General features: G+C 43.2%; 1 protein-coding gene across 1 annotated transcript in view; it reads left to right on the top strand.

The window, feature by feature from the left end:
• LOC137375885 (protein phosphatase 3 catalytic subunit alpha-like) overlaps positions 1-25,135 on the top strand; it is a 567,998-nt gene that overhangs the window by 507,473 nt on the left and 35,390 nt on the right. Inside the window, exons 13-14 of the mRNA XM_068043519.1 lie at positions 2,684-2,768; positions 11,407-11,504. Coding sequence (XP_067899620.1) covers positions 2,684-2,768; positions 11,407-11,504 — 183 coding nt within the window. The remainder of the gene's footprint in view (positions 1-2,683; positions 2,769-11,406; positions 11,505-25,135) is intronic.

Here is a 25,135-nt window from a genome sequence, read left to right as displayed (position 1 = left end):
TGAGTTTCAAGGAGGGTCTTAAAGGAAAGGAGGGAGGTTTGAGATTTAAGGAAGGAATTCCAGAGCGTAAGGCTTAGATGGCTGAAACAATGCTACCAATGATGCTGAAAAAGGAGGGCAAATGCAAAAGTTTATTGTTGGAGGAAGGCAGAGTTCTGAGGAGGGAACTTAGGACTGGAGGAGGCTACAGAGATTGTGAGAGACTTAAAACACAAGTATTACAATTTTAAATTGAAGGTGTTGGAGGAACGTGTCCCAGTGTACATCAGTAAGACCAGGGATAATGGGTGAGCGGAACTTGGAGCAGGATAGGAAAAGGGCAGCTGAGTTTGGATGAGCTGATGTTTATGGAGGGTGGAGGATGGGAGGCCAGGATAGATGAGTCTAGAGATAACAAAGGCATCGATGAGAATTTCAGCAGGAGATGACCTGAGAGAGGGGAAGCGGTGAGAAATGAAGATGGAAGTAGGCAGTCTTTGTGATGGAGAAGACATGGGGTGAAATAGGATCCTGAGGTTGCAAACAGTCTGGTTCAGCCTGAGACAGTAGCTGAAGAGGAGGATGGAATCGGTGGCAAAGGTACAGTTTATGGCAGGGGCAGAAGATGATAGCTTCAGTCTTCCAATGTTTAACTGGAAGCAATTATGGCTCATCCAAGATTGGATGTCAGACAAATATTCTGACAGCACAGAGACACTGAAGAAGTCAAGACAGGTGGTGAAGAGGTAGAGTTGGGTATCATCAGCAATAAATGGAAACTCATCCTTTGTAAATAGATGATGTCACAAAGGGGCAAGATGTAAATGAGAAAGAGAAGGTCAATGATAGAAAATGAGATGCTCTGGAGGTAATGGTGCAGGTGCAAGAAGAGAAATCATAACTGAATATGCTCTGGCTATGATTAGATAGGTAATAGTGAAACAAAACAAGGGCAGTGCAATCGAGCTGGACAATAGCATTGAGAAATTGGGGAAGGATGGTGTGGTTGATTATGTCAAAAGTTGCAGAGAGGTTGAAGAAGACTTAATGCACCTTGGAGACAGTCACAGCACATGTAATCTGTGACTTTAGTTCAGGCAATTTTGGCGCTGGGGCTGGGGTGAAAACCTGATTTGAGAGAATCAAACATGGAGTTTCAGGTAAGATGGGCTTGGATTTGGGCGTGATAGCATGTTCAAAGATTTTGGGCAGGGTTTTGCTGGCCTGGGTGGTGGGCTGGGAGGTGATAGGGTGGGGGGGGGGGGGGGGCGGAGGGGGAGGTGGTGGTGGTGGTGCAGTGGCAGGGAAAATAGCAGAGAGCCGTGCTGCAATACCACCCCATACAGTCCTGCCATCAGGGAGCTTTCCCAGCGGCAGAACCGGATGCGGATTGGCTGTTTGCCAGACGGAGGTGGGCAGCCAATCAATTAATTAAAGGCCCTATTTTCCTGGGCCACCAGCATTTTGCCAGTGGAAGAGTGGCCCTCTGCTGCATGGGAAGCCCACCAGCTTCATGGAGACAGCCTCCCTGCAGCTGTCCAGGAGGGTCGGGGGGCCATTGAAGCTGGAGGATCCATTCCCCCAAAGGGGAGCTAGAGAGGGCTGCGGGCAGGGAAGACCACCCCCACAGTCCCAATACGCCATTTGGACAGGGCTGCCTGCTTGGCCCCTCTGATTTTAAATTTTCTACTTGCGTCTCCAAGGGCGCCTCCATTTTGATGTACCCTGTTGATCCCCAATCTGCTCCAGCAGCGCCCACCTCTCCTGACGGGACTTCTGATGCTTCAGAGCTGTTGGGTCACTTATTGGGCCGGCAGTATCTACATTCTGCCTGTCATTCTTAATTGGATGACGGCTCTGGAGGCAGCCAATTAGGAGGCCACCTCTGGCAATACTGCTGAGCTGGCAAGTGCAAGCTCAGGACCCCTATCTGGATCCAACGTCAGAGTCCTAAGGTTTGCAGTAAAATCCTACTCTTTGAAGAGGAAAGAGAGTTTGGAAATGGAGCATTCATTTGAAGATGGGTTTTTTGAGGAGAAGGAGTGACAGTGGTTTTGAAAATGACCTGGACAGTACCCAAGGACAGGAAACTATTTACAATGTCAGCTAGCATGTGGGGTAGAAAGGGAAGCTGAATGGTCAGTAGTCTAGTAGTAATGAAATCAAGAGAACAGGAGATGGGTCTCATGCACAAAATTAGTTGTAGAAAGCATGACAGGCGATAGGAGAGAATATAAAGAAAGAGGCAATCTCACGGCGAGGACAGGGAGTAAAGGAGAGTGAAGAAAACAGCAGATGCAACTGAAAAGATGATCTCGACCTCAGAGACAAAATAGTCCATGACTTCCTCACACTTATTTGAGGTGAGGGTAGAGTAGGAAGGAAAGAGGATTTTAAGGAGATGATTGTTGGTGGAGATAAGGCATTGTGTGTTATTTTTGCAGTCCAGGATGACCCAAGAGTAATGAACAGTTTGGGCAGATCTTATTACCTGCAGACATTTTGGTAGCATATCTGCCTAGAAACAGCTGTTCCTTTAATTCTCTTCTAGCTTCTTGTGTTGGAATCACTTGGGGGAAAATAAACAAAAATAATATTTATATATTTTATTATTCTCACAGTTAGTTTAACATTTCATTATTCTATAAGAGTGCAGAATTATTTAGGCTTATACTTTCTGAACTGAATTTATTTTTGTTCCAAGCAAATGCTGCTGCAGCTCGTAAAGAGGTCATTAGGAACAAAATTCGAGCCATTGGCAAAATGGCTAGAGTGTTTTCCGTGCTCAGGTAAGAGCTCACAAGGCTATATATTCTCATAGATTTTTCGACTGGTCTGTGTTCTTATTCAAGTACTTTTCTATAATCTGTAAGATGTTTATTCCAGCACTGTAATTGTTGCAGGGCTTCAAAAGATGCAAGAATTAATTCCCGAATGATGAATAGAAAAACTGTGTTCTATCATTTTATTATTTATTTTGTAGTTAATCCACTAAGTGGATGTTATTTAAGTATCACTTTTAGAATTAACATTCAAGGTGTAAATTTGATATTAACCGATTTAAAAATATTCCATAGTTCACCCAAATATACGTTAAGAATTTTGCAAATGGCAAACAGAGTTCTTGAATTTTAGCATGTTATTATGAATTTTATTCTGATGTTTGAAATGGACTGCTCCAACAGGCTCCTAGATAAATATCCTAGTCAACACAATTCAATATTCTATGTATATTTGGTATATGTGTGTATTTGTGTGTAATAAGCAGAAAATTTTAAACTAAACTTGTGTATGCATGCAGTTCTCATGTCCAGAGATACAGATGTTATTTTCTAACTAAGATAGGTTACTATGCTTATAATTCTAGAAGTTACAGCACAGAAGGAAGCCATTCCTCTCATTGTGCCCAGAGTTGACTATTTAACTGAAGCTATTGACTATTTCCCTGTCATTTGCCGATATCCATTTACATCCTTATTCTGCAAATACTTATTCAATCCCATCTTTAATGATAGAAAGGGCAGAATTTTAACTGCCAATGGGAGATGGGTTGTGGTGCGGCCAGGGGACTAAAGCCCCAAAAAATGGCGCTGGGTCGGGAACTGAACATGATCCTGCCCACCAACGGAGGGAAGCGGGAAACCACTGTGGATCTGTCGGACAGTCATTTCAATATAGAAATAGGCAATTAATTGTGAATTTAACCCAGCATTCTGGCTTTCACAGCCAGTGATCAGGTTTCCTGAACTGTGTGGATCTCGCCAGGGTCAACAAGGCGAGTGCACAGTGGGCAGCTATTGTTTATTAAAACTGGAAAGCCTTTTAACAGTAAACGTGGATTGCTGCTGGGCTGCCTATGTAAAAGGTTTGTGTTCACAGCATTTGTTCAGAGGTTCAGATTTCACTGCTTCACAGCTGACTTCCAACTTTCTGGAAGTCATTACACCTGCTGTGGACTTTACTCATCTTGATTTGCACTTCCTTGCTGTCAGCCTTCACTGCAGCATGGAAGCAGCTTATCCAGTTCCATCTTGGACCTCTGATAAGGAACAAGAGGAGCAGCAACACCAGCACCTGCAGCAGCAGGAGAAACATCAGCACCAGCACCAACTGCCTTCTCCTCAGCAGGAACAAAAAGAGGAGATTCAGAGCGAAGGAGACAATATCCCAAACAAAGGATCTACAGGCAGAGGATCAGCTCTCTCAACATGACTGAGCACCAGTGCCTCATGAGGTTCAGACTTTCATGGCAAGTTGTTGCTGATATCTGCAGCCTCCTGGAGTAAAACCTACTTCACTGTGGACCCGGTGGGCATGCATTGCCAGTGGCCGTCAAGGTGGCTATCACTGGATGGTCACCCCGGTTCTCTGCCTCTCCCTGAAGTTCTGCACTCTCTTCTGCAAGGAGAGAAAGCAGAGAGTTATGAGTGTGAGAAATGGATTGTGTGGAAATGAGGGAAGGACAACATTTGTGGACAGTGACTGTGGGGCGTGGGTGGGAGATGTCAATAAGGTGAGGGTGAGCATGAGTGTTGGCAATTCAGTTGGGGATGTGAGGAGTTGCCTAGAAAGAGGGGAATAAGTGAAGATGCAAGATGCGTTGGTCTGAGGAGTGTTATGCAGGAGAATACTACGGAATTCAGAGTTTGACAGTTGGCACGTGAAAGTGCCTTGCCACTCACTTTTCCTGCCCTGATGAAGTATTTAGACCTCTTGGGCTTTGTATCCAGGTTTTAGGGACCATACACCTGCTGCTCATTTCCTCAGTCTCTTCCATCCATGCCTGTTTGGTTTGAGAGGCTGACTTCTACCTCTTGTCCTTTGGATACAGCTTTTCAGTTGCTCAGATCATGCTGCAAGACATCCAGAGATGAATCTGAGACCCAGGGGGTTGCATTCCCACATATTGTTTCCATTCCTGTGGTTGCTGGAGTGTCAGGAAGCAATGCCGAATTCAGGCACTCTGCCACCTGCCAGGGTCCCTTTAACTAGATATCCTTCCTTTGACAGATGTGGGTTGTCATCATGCCCGCCCTTTGTAAATGGTTGGGAAACCCAGAAGTGGGATGCTCATATCGTGGCTGAGTTCAAGAGCCACGCAAAGCCCTCTGATGAAACAAACAGGTTCCTCACACCACTTAAGTGGATCTGTTTAGATAAAATTCCACCCATAATCTCTGGGCTGGATTTTGCATTTCGGCGGCAGCTGTACTTCGAGGAGCCACCGCGATATTAAATGCGGCAGCTCATTTAAATGGCCGGGGCAGACTGCACCCCCTCCTCCCACCCCCGATGACATGGAGGGGGCAGGTGGACCATCCCTAGCAATGGCATCAGCAGCCTTTATGCAGGCGCTGATGCCATTTTTAAAGGGCATTGAGCCCTACATTGCAATTACAATATTTAAAGAAATACTGACTTAAAAAAATTAAAGTGATCCTGACCCTCTCACACCTCCCCCCCATAACCATAAAATTCATTACTTTCTCTCTCCTCCACCACCCCCCCCCAGATCACTTACGTTGTGCTCCCGCCCCAAAGTTCATAAATTTTAAACTTTACCCCTTTCCACCATCCCCTGCACCAATCAGATTAGTTTTACTGTGCTACCTCCCCCCCCCCCCCCCCCGCCCCCGCCACGCACTGAAAACTTACCTGCTCCCCAATTCCCACCAGTATTCCACCTTGGATTTCTGGACGGGTATCTAATGGTGCTGGAGTGCTGGCCACCGGCACCAATATCGCACTGGGACAGATGGTGGGAGTGGGTGAGTATTCAATTCATTTATTTTAATAAGTTAACATATGCAAATTTTGCTCCTGTCACCGAGCGGCGCGGGGGCCACCACGATGCCTCGCCACCACCAGCAATATTAGGCTGGGCCTTCCTAGCATTGTGGCCTGTGGCAGGCCTCTGCAGGAGGCATTTTCTGGCACCCCCCCCGCCATGACCCCGGACATCGGTGGGGCTGTAAAATTCAGCCCTCTGTCTCAATAGCCACTTGTAGTAAAACATACCACGTTCATAGAATCATACAATTGATACAGCACAGCAGGAGGCCATTCAGCCCATCATGCCTGTGCAGCCTCTTTGAAAGAGCTGTCCAGTTAGTTCCACTCCACAGCTCTTTTCCCATAGCTCTTTTAATTTTTCCACTTCAATCATTTGTCCAGTTCCCCGTTGCAAGTTATTATTAAATCTGCTTCCACTGCTCTTTCAGGCAGTGCATTCCAGATCATAACAACTTGCTGTGTAAAAGAATTTCCTCAGGCCACATGTTTTTTTTGTCAGTTATCTCAAATCTGTGTTCCCTGGTTACCAACCCTTCTGCCACTGGAAACACTTTATCTTCCAAATCCCTTCATGATTTTAAACATCTCCATCAGATCTCCCCTTAATCTTCTCTGCCCCAAAGAGAACAACCAGAACTTCTCTAGTGTCTCCATGTAACTGAACTCTTTCAGCCTTGGTTCTCTTCTAGTATCTCTCCTCTGTATTGTCTCTAAGCCCTTGACATCCTTCCTAAGTTTTATAAGATATAGCATGATTTCCTTGTTTTTGCCTCTATTTAGAAAGCTAAGGATCCTGTATGCCTTTTGTTGTGGAAAGAATCTATCGACTCTTGGGTCCACAGGATTAAAGCAAATAAAGACTTGAGTTCAAGCATATTCAATGGAGAAGACTTCAGTTATCCACCCACCCCCCCACCCCCCAAGAGCCTTCTCAATTATACAGAGTTTACAGCACACATTTAGAGGGTACAATAGTCATTACTCATTGTTCACACTACCCCTAACACATTCCAGGTTACGACTTGATCAAAAAACTAGATTGTTATACAAATAGTCATTTGGAAGTACAGAACTTGAGTCTTGCTGAAAATAGAGGCATGTTGTCGAAGCTTTTTGTCTTGCACTCATCAGGGCATTGGTATTCCTGCAGATTGTCCTGATGAGTGCAAGACGAAAAGCTTCGACGACATATCTCTATTTTCAGCAATAAACTAGATTGTATTGCCCAACAGATGTTTTCCTGTTATCTCAGCCCTCAACCTTGAAGCTGCTAGTTCCCATGGTTTATTGCTGCCTCTCTAGTGTCCAGTCTTCCCCTTATCTCTTTGATTAGTGAAGCAAGGACAGCCTGTTTACATAAACTGTAGAGACAATTAGGTACTGAGTTGTATAATCCAGCATAGTGATCAAGTATCCCATCATTCAACGGTTCCCTCACAACTACAGTGTTTCTTCTAAGAATATTCAAGCATTCTAATGCTAAATCTACTAATGTTGCCCCTTTGGTCCCACCACTTTTTTTTTAAACAGCCTTCTTAATTTATCCTGCAATCTTCAAAGACTTGTGTACATATACCCCCAGGTCTCTATGATCATGCACCTCCGTTAAAATTGTACCATTTACTTTATATTGATTCTCCTAATTTTTCCTACCAAAATGAATCAATTCACCGTTCTTTGCTGCAAATTTCATCTGCCATGTTTCCATCCATTCCACCTTTTGAGGTTTATTACTAACTTCCTCCCTGTTTACTACATTTCAAGTTTTGTATCATCTGCAGATTTCAAAATTGTTCCCTCTACCCACAAGTCCAAGTAATTAATGCGTGTAAAAAAACAACAGTGGTTCTGGTACTGAACCCTCAGGAATACCACTGTATATGAACATATGAACTCAGCCTCTCGAGCCTGCTCCGCCATTCAATACGATCATGACTGATCTGATTGTAACCTCAACTCCACATTCCCGCCTACCCCTGATAATCTTTCACCCCCTTGCTTATCAAGAATCTATCTACCTCTGCCTTAAAAATATTTAAAGACTCTGCTTCCACTGACTTTTGAGGAAGAGAGTTCCAAAGACTCACGACCCTCCAAGAGAAAAATGTTTCTCTTCATCTCTGTCTTAAATGGGCAGCCCCTTATTTTTTAAAAGTGACCCCCAGTTCTCGATTATCCAGCAAGGCGGAACATCCTTTCCACATCTAACTGTCAAGACCCCTCAGGATCTTATATGTTTCAATCAAGTTGCCTCTTACTCTTCTAAAGAACATGACAGATGGAATATAATGTGGAAAAATGTGAGGTTATCCACTTTGGTAGGAGGAATAGATGTGCAGAGTATTTCTTAAATGGTAAGAGATTAGAAAGTGTAGATGTACAAAAGGACATGGGTCTCCTTGTCAATAAGTCACTGAAAGCTAACATGTAGGTGCAGCAAGCAATTAGGAAGGCTAATGCCTTTATCGCAAGAGGATTTGAGTACAGGAGTAGTGACGTCTTGCTTCAATTGTATAGAACCTTGGTTAGACAACACTTGGAGTACTGTGTGCAGTTTTGGTCCCCTTACCCTTCGAAAGGATATTATCGCCATAGAGGGAGTGCAACGAAGATTCACCAGACTTGTTCCCGGGATGCCGGGACTGTCCTATTAAGAGAGATTGGGGAAACTGGGCCTGTATTCTCTAGAGTTTTGAAGATTGAAATGTGATCTCATTGAAACCTACAAAATACTGAAAGGGATAGAGAAGGTAGACGCAGCTAAGATGTTTCCCCTGGTTGGGCAGTCTAGAACCATGGGACGAAATTTCAAAATAAGGGGGAAGCCACTTAGGACAGAGATGAAGAGGGTGTGAATCTTTGGAATTCTTTACCCCAGAGGGCTGTGGAAGCTCAGTCATTGAGTATGTTTAAAGCAAAGATTGACAGATTTCTCAGTACAAATGACATAAGGGGATATGGGGATAGTGTGGGGAAAAGGCATTGAATTGGATGGTCAGTCATGATCATATTGAATGGTGGGGCAGGCTCGATGAGCTGAATGGCCTACTGCCGCTCCTATTTTTGTATGTTCGTAAATTCCAGCGGATACAAGCCCAGCCTGTTCAACCTTTCCTCATAAGACAATCTGCCCATTCCAGGTATTAGTCTAGTAAACCTTCTCTAAACTGCTTCCAATGCATTTACATCCTTCCTTAAATAAGGAGACCAATGCTGTACACAGTACTCCAGATGTGGTCTCACCATGCCCTACATAACTGAAGCATAACCGCCCTACTTTTGTATTCGATTCCCCTTGTAATAAACAATAACATTCTATTAGCTTTCATAATTACTTGCTGAACCTGCATACTAACCTTTTGTGATTCATGCACTAGGACACCCAGATCCCTCTGCATCTCAGTGCTCTGCAATCTCTCACCATTTAGATAATATGCTTTTTTATTCTTCCTGCCAAAATGGACAATTTCACATTTTCCCACATTATACTCTCTTTGCCAGATCTTTGCCCACTTACTTAACCTATCTATATCCCTTTGTAGCCTCCTTAAGTCCTTTTCACAACTTACTTTCCTACCTTTCTTTGTGTCATCAGCAAATTTCACAACCCATACCTTCGGTCCCTTCATCCAAGAAGGATACCTCACTCTAGTCCAAAAATAGCAATTTACTGTAACTCTCTTCTATTCCTTTGCCAATTTCATCACCACACAGCCACTGCTTCAGTTTTGCTATAAGGTGTTCCAATAATCCTTTGTGAGAAAATTTCTAACTTTCTTCCACATTCTTCAAATGATATTTGTGTCTCTGCCCCCTTGTTATTGATCTACCAGGCAGTGAAAACAACCCTTCACTATTTACCCCTAAAAGGACTTTCATAATTTGGAAAATCTCTACAGATCTTCCAATTTCAATCATAACAAAAATCTATTACATCTGCTATATAGCTTAAGTGAATTTTAACTGTAATATTTCCATGGCTCCTTCCTATTATGGGATTCCCAGAACTGCACAGAATAAAGAACAAAGAACAGTACAGCACAGGAACAGGCCATTCGGCCCTCCAAGCCTGCGCCGATCTTGATGCCTGCCTAAACTAAAACCTTCTGCACTTCCGGGGTCCGTATCCCTCTATTCCCATCCTATTCATGTATTTGTCAAGATGCCTCTTAAACATCTCTATGGTACCTGCTTCCACCACCTCCCCCGGCAACAAGTTCCAGGCACTCACCACCCTCTGTGTAAAGAACTTGCCTCGCACATCCCCTCTAAACTTTGCCCCTCTCACCTTAAACCTATGTCCCCTAGTAACTGACTCTTCCACCCTGGGAAAAAGCTTCTGACTATCCACTCTGTCCATGCCGCTTATAACTTTGTAAACCTCTAGGGGCGGCACAGTGGCGCAGTGGTTAGCACCGCAGCCTCACAGCTCCAGCGACCCGGGTTCAATTCTGGGTACTGCCTGTGTGGAGTTTGCAAGTTCTCCCTGTGTCTGCGTGGGTTTCCTCCAGGTGCTCTGGTTTCCTCCCACATGCCAAAGACTTGCTGGTTGATAGGTTAATTGGCCATTATAAATTGCCCCTAGTATAGGTAGGTGGTAGGGAAATATAGGGACAGGTGGGGATGTGGTAGGAATATGGAATTAGTGTAGGATTAGTATAAATGGGTGGTTGATGGTCGGCACAGACTCGGTGGGCCGAAGGGCCTGTTTCAGTGCTGTATCTCTAAACTAAACTAAACTAAACTAAACTATCATGTCGCCCCTCCACCTCCGTCGTTCCAGTGAAAACAATCTGAGTTTATCCAACCTCTCCTCATAGCTAATGCCCTCCAGACCAGGCAACATCCTTGTAAACCTCTTCTGTACCCTCTCCAAAGCCTCCACGTCCTTCTGGTAGTGTGGCGACCATAATACTCCAATTTGCAGTGCATTTTACCACATTTTTGAGCAATTATTTTGTGAGCTCTATATGAAATAAATGTTAACACATAATAGCACTGTAACATTCAAATGATAAAAAATACTATTGAAATTTTGACCACTATTCTTGCTATTAATGCCTTTTCCACTAAACTGTTCAAGCCACCTACACCATTTAGTGAAATCTGGTCACTTCTGAGATCCGTCCACAGTCAAGACATATCATCAGATTTTGTTGGGAACAGAGTTTCAACCAAATCCTGAAGTGAGGAATAGCAGTTGAAATCATCTTTGAACTACTTCTCCAATATGGCATCAAGATTTAGAAATGTAATTTCTTATTAAGAAGGTGCATAATTTGGAGGGGCATGTACTAATTATCAGTTGTAATAGAGTGTGCTCTATCATTGAATCATTTTTGTTGAAAATCTGTTCATAACATGTATATGCTGCATATGTGTTGTTTGCTCAGTTGACAATCAACTGGGTTTTGACCTGTTATTCTGAAACCAATTGGCTGAAGAAATCATGAGGGGGATTCAAGTGGATGGGCAAGTAACCTCAGTGCTGTCATGGATTCATGAACCCAGTTTTCTAATTTTGGTTATAGCAAAGGCTCACTTATATTTAGGGTCTATAATCGAAGGAGGTTTAAAAAAGAAATGTATGGGTCAAACACAGTAAATATCGCACCTATTTGGTCTCTTTTTCAGAGAGGAGAGTGAGAGTGTTTTAACTTTGAAAGGCCTGACTCCAACCGGTATGCTGCCCAGTGGAGTGCTGTCTGGAGGCAAACAGACCTTACAAAGCGGTAGGTGTGCTTTGCAGTCCATCCTTCCTGATGCTTTACTGTGCCTAAGTCAGTTGTACCCTGATGATAAGAAACCTTTATGTTATTCTCCAGCAGTTCTTATTCAATGTTTTAAAATTTCCTACTGCAGGTTGTGTTTAGATAGAAATAGTTAGGATTTTTAGTCTATGAGCATAAAAATGTCCACAAAGTTCTGAACTCTAAGCAGAGTTAAACCTAGAAGGTAAATTTGTATGGTGATTTGATGTATTGAATGCCAATAATAGTTGTGCAGGACATGAACTATCTTCTTAACTTTTCCAAAATATAACCAATTTAAAAATTATTTGCTGCTTTCTGCAAGAATATTGCACACTACTGTGGGAGATATAGGCACTGTAAGTTCCTGAAAAGTAGCACAGAAAATCAAATGATGGGAAACCAAAAGGAGATTTATATTTTCTCAAAAATCAAAATCCTGCAGATACTGGAAATCTGCAACAAAAGCAGAAAATGTTGGAAACATTCAGGCAGCATCCGTAAAGAAAGAAAAATATTTTGACATTTCAGGCATAATCCTTCCTCAGAGTGATCAGAATTCCTCTGATGAATGGTTATACTTGAAATGTCAACATTTTTCCTTTATGAATATTTCACTCCTTTTCCCTTAACCTAAACCACTCCTGTTTGAAAGGGCGCACCGGGAGGCAGCATATTCCGAAACATAAATACATGTGAGAAAACTTGTCCTTTGGTATTTCTCTTTCCCTTCTATGTCCTTAGGAAAGGTCATGCAGAAATTGAGAATTCACAGTATGAGGTACTGTAGAAACAAACCCATGTTTTACCGCTTTGTGTACAGCATGTTAGCACATTATTGCATTGCCCTTACATGACTAGGATTCAAGTGTGACTAGAGCGTGACTATTCTGAGGGCTAGAGGGTGGGTGATAGCTTTGAAAGGAGCATTTTCTATTATTGCAGGTTGTTGACACAATAATCTGCCAGTAATTTATTTTATAATTATGCAAAATATACATCAGCCATAGGGTGCCTTTACATCTTAGTAATGAACATTAGATCAGGACCATACATTTAGTTATGGACAACTGGCATTGGAAATGTGACTGGTGCAATGATTGCTATCTCTCCCAAGTTTAACAAACATGCTTAAAATTTTAAATTGGTGCTGCAGGGGTGGAGCTCATTCCATCAACTGTTACTGCAATCAGTTTCCCTGTGGTGTGATATTTAAATGGCAATTCACACTCCTGCCGTCAGTCATAGCTCCTTCTGCTGACTCTAAACAAAGATGCTTTATTTAAATGGCATTTCTTCCTTGACTTAAAATTTAAATGGGAGATCACATTACCCTTCTGCGTCCTTTGTAGCCATCAATATATTTTGCATCAAAATTCTAAGAAATTAATTCTGAGTGAGCAAGTTACTGGTCTGCTTTTTTGACCAGTCCTCACCAGTTTGGATAAGCAGTATTCTACTGCATTATGAGTTAAATATGTGGTACACTGAAGTTCCAGTATGTTGTGCCACAGAGTGGTTGGATTCAATTTTGTGCCCACAATATCTCATGCAGTGAGTTTCTCATCACAATAACCCAATAATGCTGCTGTGGGGGGTGGGGGGAGGGAAGTGAATACAGGCAAGGTGCATGCCCCCTGCAATGGTGGGAAGATGTAAGAGCCAGCCGCCCAGACTACTTCTGTGAACCTTCCAGTTACACAGCCTTTGAGTGGCATTGGTTGAAGGCTGGGAGCCAGCCAGCAGCTCCTGGCTCGGCTAAGGTAGGTGCATGATGTGGAGAATTGCACAAGCGAGAAAAGAAATGAATTAAAAAGTTGCAAGAGTATATTTCTAAATGACCACATATACAGACCATCAGTAATTTTTCTATTTGAGCTGTTTGCAGTAGAAATCTATTTATTTTCTTGCATGTAGGTTATATATTCTGTGCACTGGGAAGCCTGCCAGAAAGCCTGTATTCAATGTCAAGGAGCATGGAGGAGTCCAGCAACAACCTTGCACATGGTTTTGCACAGAGCTTAGAGCCCATACTTTCCAGCGTGGAAGTGGTGGTCAACTCCATTCGGACGCTTGTGGAGCCAAATATGATGCAGAATCTGATGACTGATTTTGCAACTTCCATTGCAGCACAAACCACCCGGCATTTGAGTGTTGCAGTGGAAGCTCAAACTGTTCTCATGTCTCATGTGGGTATGACAGCATAGTGGTTGTATTACTAGACTAGTAATCCAGAGATCTGGACTAATCATCCAGATGCACCATGGCAACTGGGGAATTTAAATTCAATTAATTAAATAAAATCTGGAATATCAGTAATAGTGACCATGAAACTACTGGATTGTCATAAAAATGCATCCAGTTCACTAATGTCCATTAGGGAAGGAAATTGCCATCCTTATCTGGTGTGGCTTATATGTGACTGCAGACCCACAGCAATGTAGTTGACTTTTACTGCCCTTTGAAATGCAAACCACTCATTTGTATTAAACCACTACAGAAAAAGTCCAGTTAGAATAAAACGGTACAGACTGGTATCAACCGAGGCATCGGACACAACAAAGGTACATCCAGCCCAGTCGCCTTGCAAAGTCCTCCTCACTAACACTGGCGACTTGTGCCAAAATTGGGAGAGCTGTCCCACAGACTAATCAAGCAACAGCCTAACATAGTCATACTCACTGAATCATACCTTTCAGGTAATGTCCCGAGGGAGTCACGAATTATGGGGGGCCAACAGGAAAGTGGAGTTGAGGCCATAATCAGATCAGCCACGATCTCATTGAAAGGCAGAGCAGGCTTGAGTATCTTGTGTTACTCCTTGATCACCATCCCTGGATATGTCCTGTCCCAGCAGCAGGACAGACCCACCAGACGTGGCGGCACTGTGGTATACAGTTAGGAGGGAATTCCCTTATGGATCCTCAACATTGACTCCGGACCCTATGAAGTCTCCTGGCATCAGACTACACATGGGCAAAGAAACCTCCTGCTGATTATCACCTACCACCTCCCATCAGCTGATGAACCAGTAGTCCTCCAAATTGAACAGCACTTGGAAGAAGCACTGAGGGTAGCAAGGCACTGAATGTACTCTGGGTGGCGTACTTCAGTGTCTCGGTGGCACCACTACTGACCGAGCTGGACCTGAAGGACACCGCTGCCAGATTGGGCCTGCAGCAGATGGTAAGAGAAACAATGTGAGGAAGCTTGACCTCTTCCTCAGCAGCCTACCTGTCGCACATACATCTGTCTATGACAGTATTGGTAGAAGTGACTGCCAGTCAGTGTTTGTGGAGATAAAGTCACATTTTCAATCTGAGGACATACTCTATTGTGTTGTGTGCCATTACTACCATGCTAAAATGGATAGATTTAGAACAGATCCAGTGGCTCAAAACTGGGCATCCATGAGGTGCTGTGGGCCATCAGCAGCAGCAGAATTGTATTTCACCACAATCTGTACTCTCATGGCCCAGCATATCCCTCACTCTACCATTTCAGTCCAGCCACGGGACATATCCTGGTTCAATGAGGAGTGTAGGAGAGCATGCCAAGAGCAGCACTAGGCATACCTAAAAATGAGTTATCAACCTGGTGAAGCTACAATACAAGATTACATGCATGCTAAACAGCAGAAGCAGCATGCTAGAGAGAGAGAGGAGCGATCCCACAGTTAATAGATCAAACCAAAGCTCTACAGTCCTGCCACATCCAGTCGTGAATTGTGATGGACAATTAAACAACTAACAGAAGGAGATTACATGAACATCCTCATCCTCAATGCTGCGGGGCCCAGCATGCAAGCCAGAAATGCCACATGGGTGATCCATCTCAGCCATTTCCTGAGGTCTCACCATCACAGATGCCACTCATCGGCTTATTCGATTCACTCCAGATGACATCAAGAAATGGAAAACCGCACGGGATATAGCAAAGGCTATGGACCCTGACAACATCATCGCTATAGTGCTGACAACTTCTGCTCCAGGACTGCACCTCTAGCCAAACTGTTCTAGTACAGATGCAACACTGGTATCTACCCAACAAGGTGGAAAATTGCTTAGGTATATCCTATCTACGAAAAGTTGGACAAATCCAATCTGGCCAATTACTCTCCCATCAGTCTACTGTCAAGTGATGGAAGGTTTCATCGACAGTGCTATCAAGCAGCATTTACTCATTAATAACCTGCTTATTGATGCTCCATTTGGGTTCGGCCAGGACCACTCAGTTCCAGACCTCAATACAGCCTTGGTTCAAATGTGGAAAAAGGAGCAGAATTCCAGCAATGAGGTGTGAGTGACTGCTCTTAGCATCAAGGCAGTATTTGACAGAGTGTCGCATCAAGGAACCCTAGTATAATTGAAGTCAGTGGGAACCAGAGGGAAAACTCTTAAATGGCTAGGCTCACCTAGCACAAAGGAAAATGGTTGTGGTTTTCTGAGGCCATCTTCTCAGCCCCAGAACATCACCGCAGGAGTTTCTCAGGGCAATGTCCTAGACCCATTCGCAACCCTTAGAAAATAGGCGACATGTTTAGATAGAGGATCTGGATCGGCGCAGGCTTGGAGGGCCGAAGGGCCTGTTCCTGTGCTGTAATTTTCTTTGTTCTTTGTTCCTCAGATCAAGAGGCAGTCTGTACTCGCATGCGGCAAGACCTGAACAACCTTCAGGCTCGGGCTGATAAGTAACATTCGCATGACACAAGTACCAGGCAATGATCATTGCCAACAAGACAGAGTCTAACCACCTCCCTTGAAATTCAATAGGATTACCATCACTGAATTCATCCACCATCAACATCTTAGCATCACCATTGACCAGAAACTTAACTGGACCAGCAACATAAATACTGTGACTGCAAGAGCAGGTTAGAGGCTGAGTATTCTGAAGTGAGTAACTCACCTCTGGAGTCACCAAAGCCTTTCCACCATCTACAAGGCACAAGTCAGGAGTGTGATGGGATACTCTGCACTTGCTTGGATGAGTGCAGCTCCAAAAACACTACAGAAGATTGACACCATCCAGAACAACGCAGCGCGTGATTGGTATCCCATCCACCACCTTAAACAGTCAATTTTTCCCCACCGGCTATCACCTAGAAGAACAAGGGAATCAGGTGCATGGGAACATCACCACCCTTAAGTCACACACCAACTGACTTGAAAATACATTATTGTTCCTTCATCATCACTGGGTCAAAATCCTGGAGCTCCCTACCTAAAAGCACTGTGGGCATACCTAAACCTTAGTGACTGCAGCAGATCAAGAAGGCAGCTCACCACCACCTCCTTGAAGGCAATTGGGGATGGGCAACAAATGCTGGCCATGCTAGTGACTTCCACATCCCATGTATGAATTAAGAAAATGCAAGCTGAGCTTGCTATCATGCAAGCTCAGACTGCTGCCATCATGGCTATGGATTACAGTGTCCAAAAGGGCCTGCAGAGTGTGTGTCACAGCAGTCCAGCAATCTGTTCTCTGACACATTGCTAGCATTGCTGAGGCACCATCCTGGGTGAATAGCAATGGCACATTGGAGCACAAACCTCTTTTGGGATTTCAGCATTAATCCTTCCACCCATGCAACTGTGCCAGTACCCTTGCTGTTACCAGTCAGCTAACGAGCCAACAACGTTACCACCCATGCTGAGATGGTATGATCCGCAGCCGGACTTTCTAGCGCCAGAGGTGCTCGAGGTCATCCTCCAAGGCCAACTGCCGTCTCCTCCACTGAAAGTCATCAGCCTTCCACCAGCCATGCTGCAGGCACTGGGATACCACTGCATAGGAGCACTAGAACAGGCAAAGGCACACGGAATACAGACACTAAGGGATGCACAAAGCTGACTGGTTGACATTTGTTCTCAATATGGTGTGATTTAATTTACAAATTTTGCTTGGAATGTGTATTTTGTGGTGGCTCTTATTTTAGCATTGTGGCCAAGAGACGCTATGATGGTCAGTTACAGAGAGAAGGTAAGAAGTGTGGTACTGTTGGTGAATGTGGAATTAGGTTGCAGTGACTGGTATTAAACTAGAATTAACTCTTCATGAACAGCTACTGCAGGAAGGGGTTGTCTAGGTTGCCTCCTCCCTTCCTCTCCCTGTTCTTTTTCCTCCTGCTCTTCCTTTTGATGCTCTCGCTCTTCAGCTGTTTGCCTTTTAACTGGTGGCAAGGGCAGTCCCCTCATGATGGTGAGGTAGTGCAGCAGGCAAACCATCACGAATGTTAACACCCATTCCGCTGCAGAGTCCCTCCAGAACATTCCAGATATAGTTTCAGCATGCCAGTGGTCTGTTCTTTATTTATTATTCATTTTGTGGGATGTGGGCGTCGCTGACTAGGCCAGCATTTACTGTCCATCCCTAATATGCCCTTGAACTGATTGGCTTGCTAAGCCATTTCAGAGGGCATTTTAAGAGTCAACCAACCACATTGCTGTGGGTCTGGAGTCACATGTAGGTCAGACCAGGTAAGGACAGCAGATTTCCTTCCCTAAAGGACATTAGTCAACCAGATGTTTTTTTAGGACAATCATCAATGGTTTTATGGTCATCATTAGCTTTTTAATTCCAGATTTATTCATTGAATTTAAATTTCACCATCTGCTGTGGTGGGATTCAAATCCATGTCCTCGGAGCATTGGCCTGGGCTCTGGATTACTAGTCCAGTGACATCATCACTACACCACGGCCTCCCCTTTCATTTTATGCATGCTGGACACATGTGAGTGGGCAGCACATTGTCACGGTGGCTCAAATTTGCATGGCACTAAGGACTGCTGTGATATGAAAGCACCATGACTGGTGCCAGAATACTGGACATTGGCCTGCATGATTCGCTGCCTATGATTGCACACCAACTGATGTTAAGGAATTCCACTTGGATTACATTGGATATACAGCACAGAAACAGGCTATTTGGCCCAACCAGTCCATTGCCAATGTTTATACTCCACTCGAACCTCCTCCCATTTTTCCTCATCTAAATCTATTATCGTAACCCTCTATTTCCTACTCGCTCATATTTAAATTCATCTATACTATTCACTTCAACCACTCCCTGTGGTAGCTAGTTCCACATTCTCACCATTCTTTGGGTAAAGAATTTTTTTCTGAATTCCCTACTGGATTTATTGGTAACTATCTTATATTGAAAGCCTCTAGTTATGCTCTTCCCCACAACAGAAACATTCTCTCTACATGCAGTCTATCAAAACCTTTCATAATTTTAAAGATCTCTTTTTCCCCAAGAGCCAAGAGGCTCAGCCTGTTCATCCTTTCCTTATATGTGTACCCATGCATTTCTGGTATCATCCTTGTAAATCTTCTCTGCATCCTCTCCAATTCCTCCATATCCCTTTTATAATATGGCAACCAGAGCTGAATGCAGTACTCATAAAGTCTGGTCTAACCAAGGTTCGATACAGGTTTAGCATAATTTCTCTACTTTTCAATTCTATCCCACTAGCAATAAAGTTAAGTGCTTATTTTTCTTTTTTTATGGCCTTGCTGACCTATGGCACAACTTTTAAGGATTGCTGTATTTGTACTCCAAGCTCTCTTTGTTCCTCTACCCCAACTAGACTCACACCTTCCTATTCTTCTGCCAACATATATAACCTCACATTTATCTGTGTTGAACTTCATTTGCCAATTATTTGTCCGTTCTGCAAGTTTATTAATGTCCTCCTGTAATTTATTGCAGTCCCCCTGTTGTGACCGAGGTGGGAGGAGTGCACTGTCTTTTCTCGTTCCACTTTTCCATAGGTCACAACATTAAATATTTAAATATTTACCCAGTCAATCATAGACTCTACTCTTTATCCCAGAATAAAATACATCAACTAGGTTTCTTTAATAAACAACAAAATTATCAGTTTATTATAAAATAAGACATAACCAGTAATGAAGCAAAGCATTAACACACGGATTGAAATATGAAAGTTTCCTTTTACCTTAGCCCCTCACACATACACACATGGTTAACCAAAAAATAGAGATTTTCTCTTTAGAGCTCTATTACAAAAAAAAAAACAGAAAAAGAATACTTTGGCCAAATACATGCTAATTCATGAAGAAAAAAGAGAAGCTATGGAAAGATGTCAGATGTCCTTTTTTTGGTTTGGCATCCCAAATACATATAGACAACTGTCACTGGGATCTTCCTACAACAGTTCTTTTCAGGCGATGTTGAGGATCGGTTTGGCAGGCCTTTCAGGAGAAATGCAGCAACAGTTTCAGTCTGTTTCTTACACTTGCTTCTCAGATCTTCTTAAAGAGATCAAAAAAGCTGGCAGGCTTTTCAAAGAGATGGAACAAGCTGAGTTAGGGTTTGCTCCCTTGGCAAGTTTTCTCCAACTTTCTTTTAACACTGTCCACACTCCCAACTCTGTCCAAAGCGAAACCAAAAACAATATCTCCAAAACCGAAACTCCAAACAGCAGGTCAAAACCCCCCTGACCCTCATAAATCTTGCCTTGTCGCTTCTCTGTAAACATCTCCCCTTAGTCCATGGTTTTTGTTGTTTATTTATCTTAAATCACATGATTTCAACAACATCTCAAGTGTCCCCTCAGTGAACTTTAAAAAAGAGTCCAGTAACTGTGAAATCTTCAGCCTCCAAAAAAAAGAATCCATTTCCACAATTTAAATATAAGTCCTCACAAAATTAACAAAAAATGGAAGCACTGTCGTAACACTCCTCAGTATTGACTATTTCCACCCCCCCCCCCCCCCCCGCCCCCCACAATTTGGTGTCATCTGCAAATTTAGAAAGTGGATTTTTAATTCCAAAGTCCAAATCATTAATGTAAATTGTGAACAGTAGTGATCCCAACACTGATCCCTGTGGAACATCACTTCCCGTCTTCTGCCATTCCTATCCCAGCCTTTTTTTTAATTGATATGCCTGTAAAATATTTTACTACTTTGTTTTATGTTCCTTGATAATTTAATTTCATAGATCCTCTTTGCCTTCCTATTTGTTTTTTTTTTACTTCTCTCCTAATCTCTTCATATTTTGTCTTATCACAGACTCCTGTCCTCTCCATGTACTTAATATATGCCTCTTTCCTAAGCCTTAACTGTTCCCTTACTTCTTTATTCATCCATGGAGTCTCACTAATGTTTAGTTTGTTCTTTTCGTGAAATATAATTTTACTACATTGTTGAACATCGTTTTAATTGTTTCCCATTGTTATTCTACTTCATTGTTTGCCAATATTGTTGCCCACTTTATTTTCCCAAGTTCTGTTCTCAGCCCCTCAATATCAGCTTTTCTCCAATCTATTAACTTGGATTTCATCATACTTATGTCCTCAATTATCATCTTGAAGCATATTATATTATGGTCACGATTGTGTTGATATTCCCCTACTTTTACTTCTCTTATCTGCAATGGTTCATTGATGGCCTTGTTGGCCATTTTATACATAGGGTTAGAAATGAGTCCTGTACGCATTGGAGGAACTCCATTCCCTTATCCCCTTTACCTACCTCTTCTATCCAATTAATACTGGGGTAGTTGAAATCCCCCATGATTATTATTCTATGTTTTTTACTCAATTCCCTAATTTATCTACATATTTCTTCCCAAACTTTCCTTCCACTGTTAGGTTGTCTGTATACTACACCTATTAGTGTGATTGATCCTTTATTATCTTTTATCTGTATCCATTTGGATTCTATTTCTGTCTTGCTAATAGTTGCATCCCTTTTTTCTACTGCCATTATGTTGCCCATAGTAAGTACAGCTACTCTACCTCCCCTTTTTCCCTCTCTATCTTTTCTAAATGTGTTTAATGTTTAATTACCAGTCCTGAATTTTCTGTGACGAGGTCTCAGTAATCCCTATGATGTCTGGCTCCTCCCAATGCATGATTGCCTCCAGCTCCCCTGTTTTATTACGGACACTGTGTGCTCTGCTTCCAGACATTTTAAATAATTTTTAATAGGATTGCCTCTCAATTTATGTTTAATCATCTTTTTAGAATTTTGTTCTTTTTCTCTCTTTATTCTCTTGCCATCAATGTCCTCCCTTATTTTATTCTTTCCTATGCTCTCCTTCCCTGTTTTGTTTACATTTAGGCTGTTTATGTTTCTTGTAGATCCCTCCCCCACCGTCTTACTAGTTTAAAGCCTTTGCCACCTCCCCATTTACCCTTTCTGCTAGGTATACAATAGAGTTGACAATTGGTGCCTGCAAAGCGATGTGCCTGCTGTCAATGCCACTCTGCACATTCGGGAATCCTGTAATCCTAGCAAAGTCACGTGTTCACTCCGGCTGCTTGACTCTGGCAAGAGAGAATGAAATGTAGTTTGTGCTGTTTGAATAGAGAGCCTCAGTGACCTCCTGCCTCACGCAACAGTAGATGGCACAATGGGAGGTGTTGCAAATATCTTCAGCTCCAGCCTGGAAGGAGCTAAAGGCATAAAAGTTCATCACCATGCTTATCTACAGCTCTACTGGTAATGTGGTCCTTGCCCTACTCTGAGGTTGCAGTTGTGGCTGCAGAAGGTCACAGATTTCAGTGAGGAATTCCTTATTAAACCACAGACGGCTCACACATTGTGCCTCAGTGTGGTTGAGGTAGGAGAATTGTTCCATGAGCACCCTGGATGAATAAAGCCTCCTGATGAGAGCCCTTCGCCCCCTCTTGCTGCTCCTCCCTGTTCTAGGAGCTTGTCCTGCTCTGCATGGCATCTGCTCATTCTCCCAGTCAGGCTGTATTCCAAGAGGAATGCCAACTACTGCATCCATATCTGGGAGCAACTAGTTTGTGCAGAAGCCTTGAAGTCAGTAAAAAGTCTTTCAGCACTTGCCACGCCGCTCCCTGCAGACTTTTGCAATGTGAATGAACAATGGAAAGCACCGAACACTTGTAGAAGCATAGCAACAGCCAGAGGAAATCAACCAGTAATGAAACTGTAAGTAGTTGATGATCCCTTTAAATAGCGCTGGTGGGGTGACTTTCTGCTGTGTGATGTTAAGAGAGGGCTGGAACATTGAGCTTCAAAATAGCACCGCTGGTGACGTCCTGATTTACCTGGTCTGCATACTTCCAGCGGACATTAGCTGCGCGCACGCTCATGGCCTCACCAAGATGGCACCTTGCACAATTTGCAGCAGAAGTGTGCACATGTGCATTGGATGCCATTTTTGGTTCCTGAACAGCACCCATAGTGCCCAAACAATGGGCACTACCAAGCTCAATTTCAGAGTCTAAACCAAGACATATAAATTAGCACATTTAATTCAAAGTAAAATCATGTACAGAAAGTGAAATAAAGTGAACCATTAAATCAATTTTAAAAAATTTACCGAAGCACATTTAAATTTTACAATTTAGTGTAGAAGCGCAAAGGAATTGGGCTATTTTTATTTTAGCGGTTTCATACTTTTCATCACATCTCATCTTAATGCAATCCTTTCACATTGCATACCTCTCTTCATGATTAAATATGAATGTTGCTAATTAGCAGAAGCTGCATTCAGGCTTTCCTGATGGCTAAGTAACTGAATACACTGTTCCCAGCCCGATGTTGGGTTCCGTGGCGTGAGGGGCAGGAGAATCGGAGCAGCCGCCGGGCCCGATCTTTCCGCCGGCGGGGAAGGTCTGTGGCGGCCCCTCTGCTGCTCCGCAATGGGACCCTGCTTTCCATATGCTAATTAGGTTTTTGCATTAATTTAAATGTAACCTACAGTGATCTTACCTTCAATCCCCGATCTTCAGCGCGATGTGCAGCACTCGCTCGCCTTCACTTTTCCATCCAGGGAAAGCTGGCACCACCGAGGTGGGGAAGGGGTCAACTCTGCAGTATTCGTATAGGGAAGCGGGGGAAGGGGTCTGCATTTTGCTGAACTGTCTGCAGGGCTGGCAGCCTTTTAAAAATGGCACCAGCACCTGCTCCTGCATCAGGCGACGCCATGAATGGCATTGCCAATGCCGTCCCCGCCAGGTGATTGCTAAGTGGCCACCCGTGGCAGCACGTCGGTGCGGGTCCCACATGGGGCGGCAGCCATCATCTGCACCCCCCACCACACTGCGTGACAACAGAATCCAGCCCACTGTGTGTGTGATTCTGAACCCAACTAAGTTCTCCCTGTGTCTGCGTGGGTTTTCTCCGGGTGCTCCGGTTTCCTCCCACAAGCCAAAAGACTTGCAGGTTGATAGGTAAATTGGCCATTATAAATTGTCACTAGTATAAGTAGGTGGTAGGGAAATATAGGGACAGGTGAGGATGTTTGGGAGGAATATGGGATTAGTGTAGGATTAGTATAAATGGGTGGTTGATGTTCGGCACAGACTCGGTGGGCCGAAGGGCCTGTTTCAGTGCTGTATCTCTCTCTAATCTAATCTAAATGGTGCTGAGAAGACTATAATTACAAAATATTGTGTTCTTCATTGTTACCCAGTCACTCGGGTGCGTGAATGTTGGGTGAACAGTGTTGGGCTGAACTATGAAGCCCTATAATCAAATAGTTTAGTGACCTTCAGTCCCTAGACTTACACATAGCCATTTGGGTAAAGAAGAAGAGTGCAGCTGACAAGGTAGCCCAGGATGAGTAACACTTTCCAAAAAAGAAGAGAAAGGAGCAGAACTTTGTGACGTAATAGGGTACTTTTCATTTGATAACATCCCAGTAGTGGGATACCTTACTGAATGGTTTAGCCAATAATCTACTTCAGGACTTCATAATCACAGACATACATATATTTTCATCTCTGTGGAAAAAGAAAGCTCACCTTAATACAACTGCAGATAACAGTAAAATAAAAGCAGAATACTGCAGATAATGGAAATCTAAAATCAAAACAGAAAGTGCTGGAAATACTGAGCAGGTCTGGCAGCATCTGTGGCGAGAGAAACAGAGTTAACGTTTCAGGTCTGTGACCTTTCATCAGAATTGAAAATTTCAAAACAAAGCTTGGCAGTTAACTATCAGTCACCATAAACTGGTGCATTCTCCATGGCAACGCCTCTACCAGTCAGAGTCCACTTGCCAACCAATCAGCACTCTCTTCTCATACAGTATAAATTTGTTGTTTCCCTTACATTGGTATTCTTGTGAATTGTCCTAATGAGTGCAAGACGAAAAGCTTTGACAAAATGTCTCCCGGTCATTTGTACAGTTACCTTCACATTTTTACTGAGTGTACTCAAGTTGATGTAATTGCCAAGGATTGAAATTCACAGTAACCAAAACAATAGTTTGGCCTATCAAATCTAAAATCTATGAAGGCTGCTCTGCTACCTGCCTTGCTTTGTGGACAATGTCAATATTAAATATCTGCCTGAGATTTGTTTTTTTAAAAAAATTGCATAAATATACTGTGAGTTGAATTCTGTTTCACAAGTTTTGTATTCGCATAGATGGTGACCTGCTGTGCATCACAGTGCCACTAGGTGCTCTTCTCTTTATTCAAATCAGCAGCTTAAATTATTTCAGACTGCAGAGTAAATATTTGTTATTTTCTATTGATTTTTGGTGTGCATTAATGTCAGCATGTTGCAACATGAGCAGGGTGCCAGGAGGAAATTGCTTCACAAACCACAGCACAGTTGCTGAGTTCATTTCCTCCCAAATATGAAAGAGGATCTGA

This window comes from Heterodontus francisci, chromosome 12, assembly GCF_036365525.1.
Source record: "Heterodontus francisci isolate sHetFra1 chromosome 12, sHetFra1.hap1, whole genome shotgun sequence".
Classification (NCBI taxonomy): Eukaryota; Metazoa; Chordata; class Chondrichthyes; order Heterodontiformes; family Heterodontidae; genus Heterodontus; species Heterodontus francisci.
This window is presented reverse-complemented; position numbering and strand designations above follow the sequence as displayed.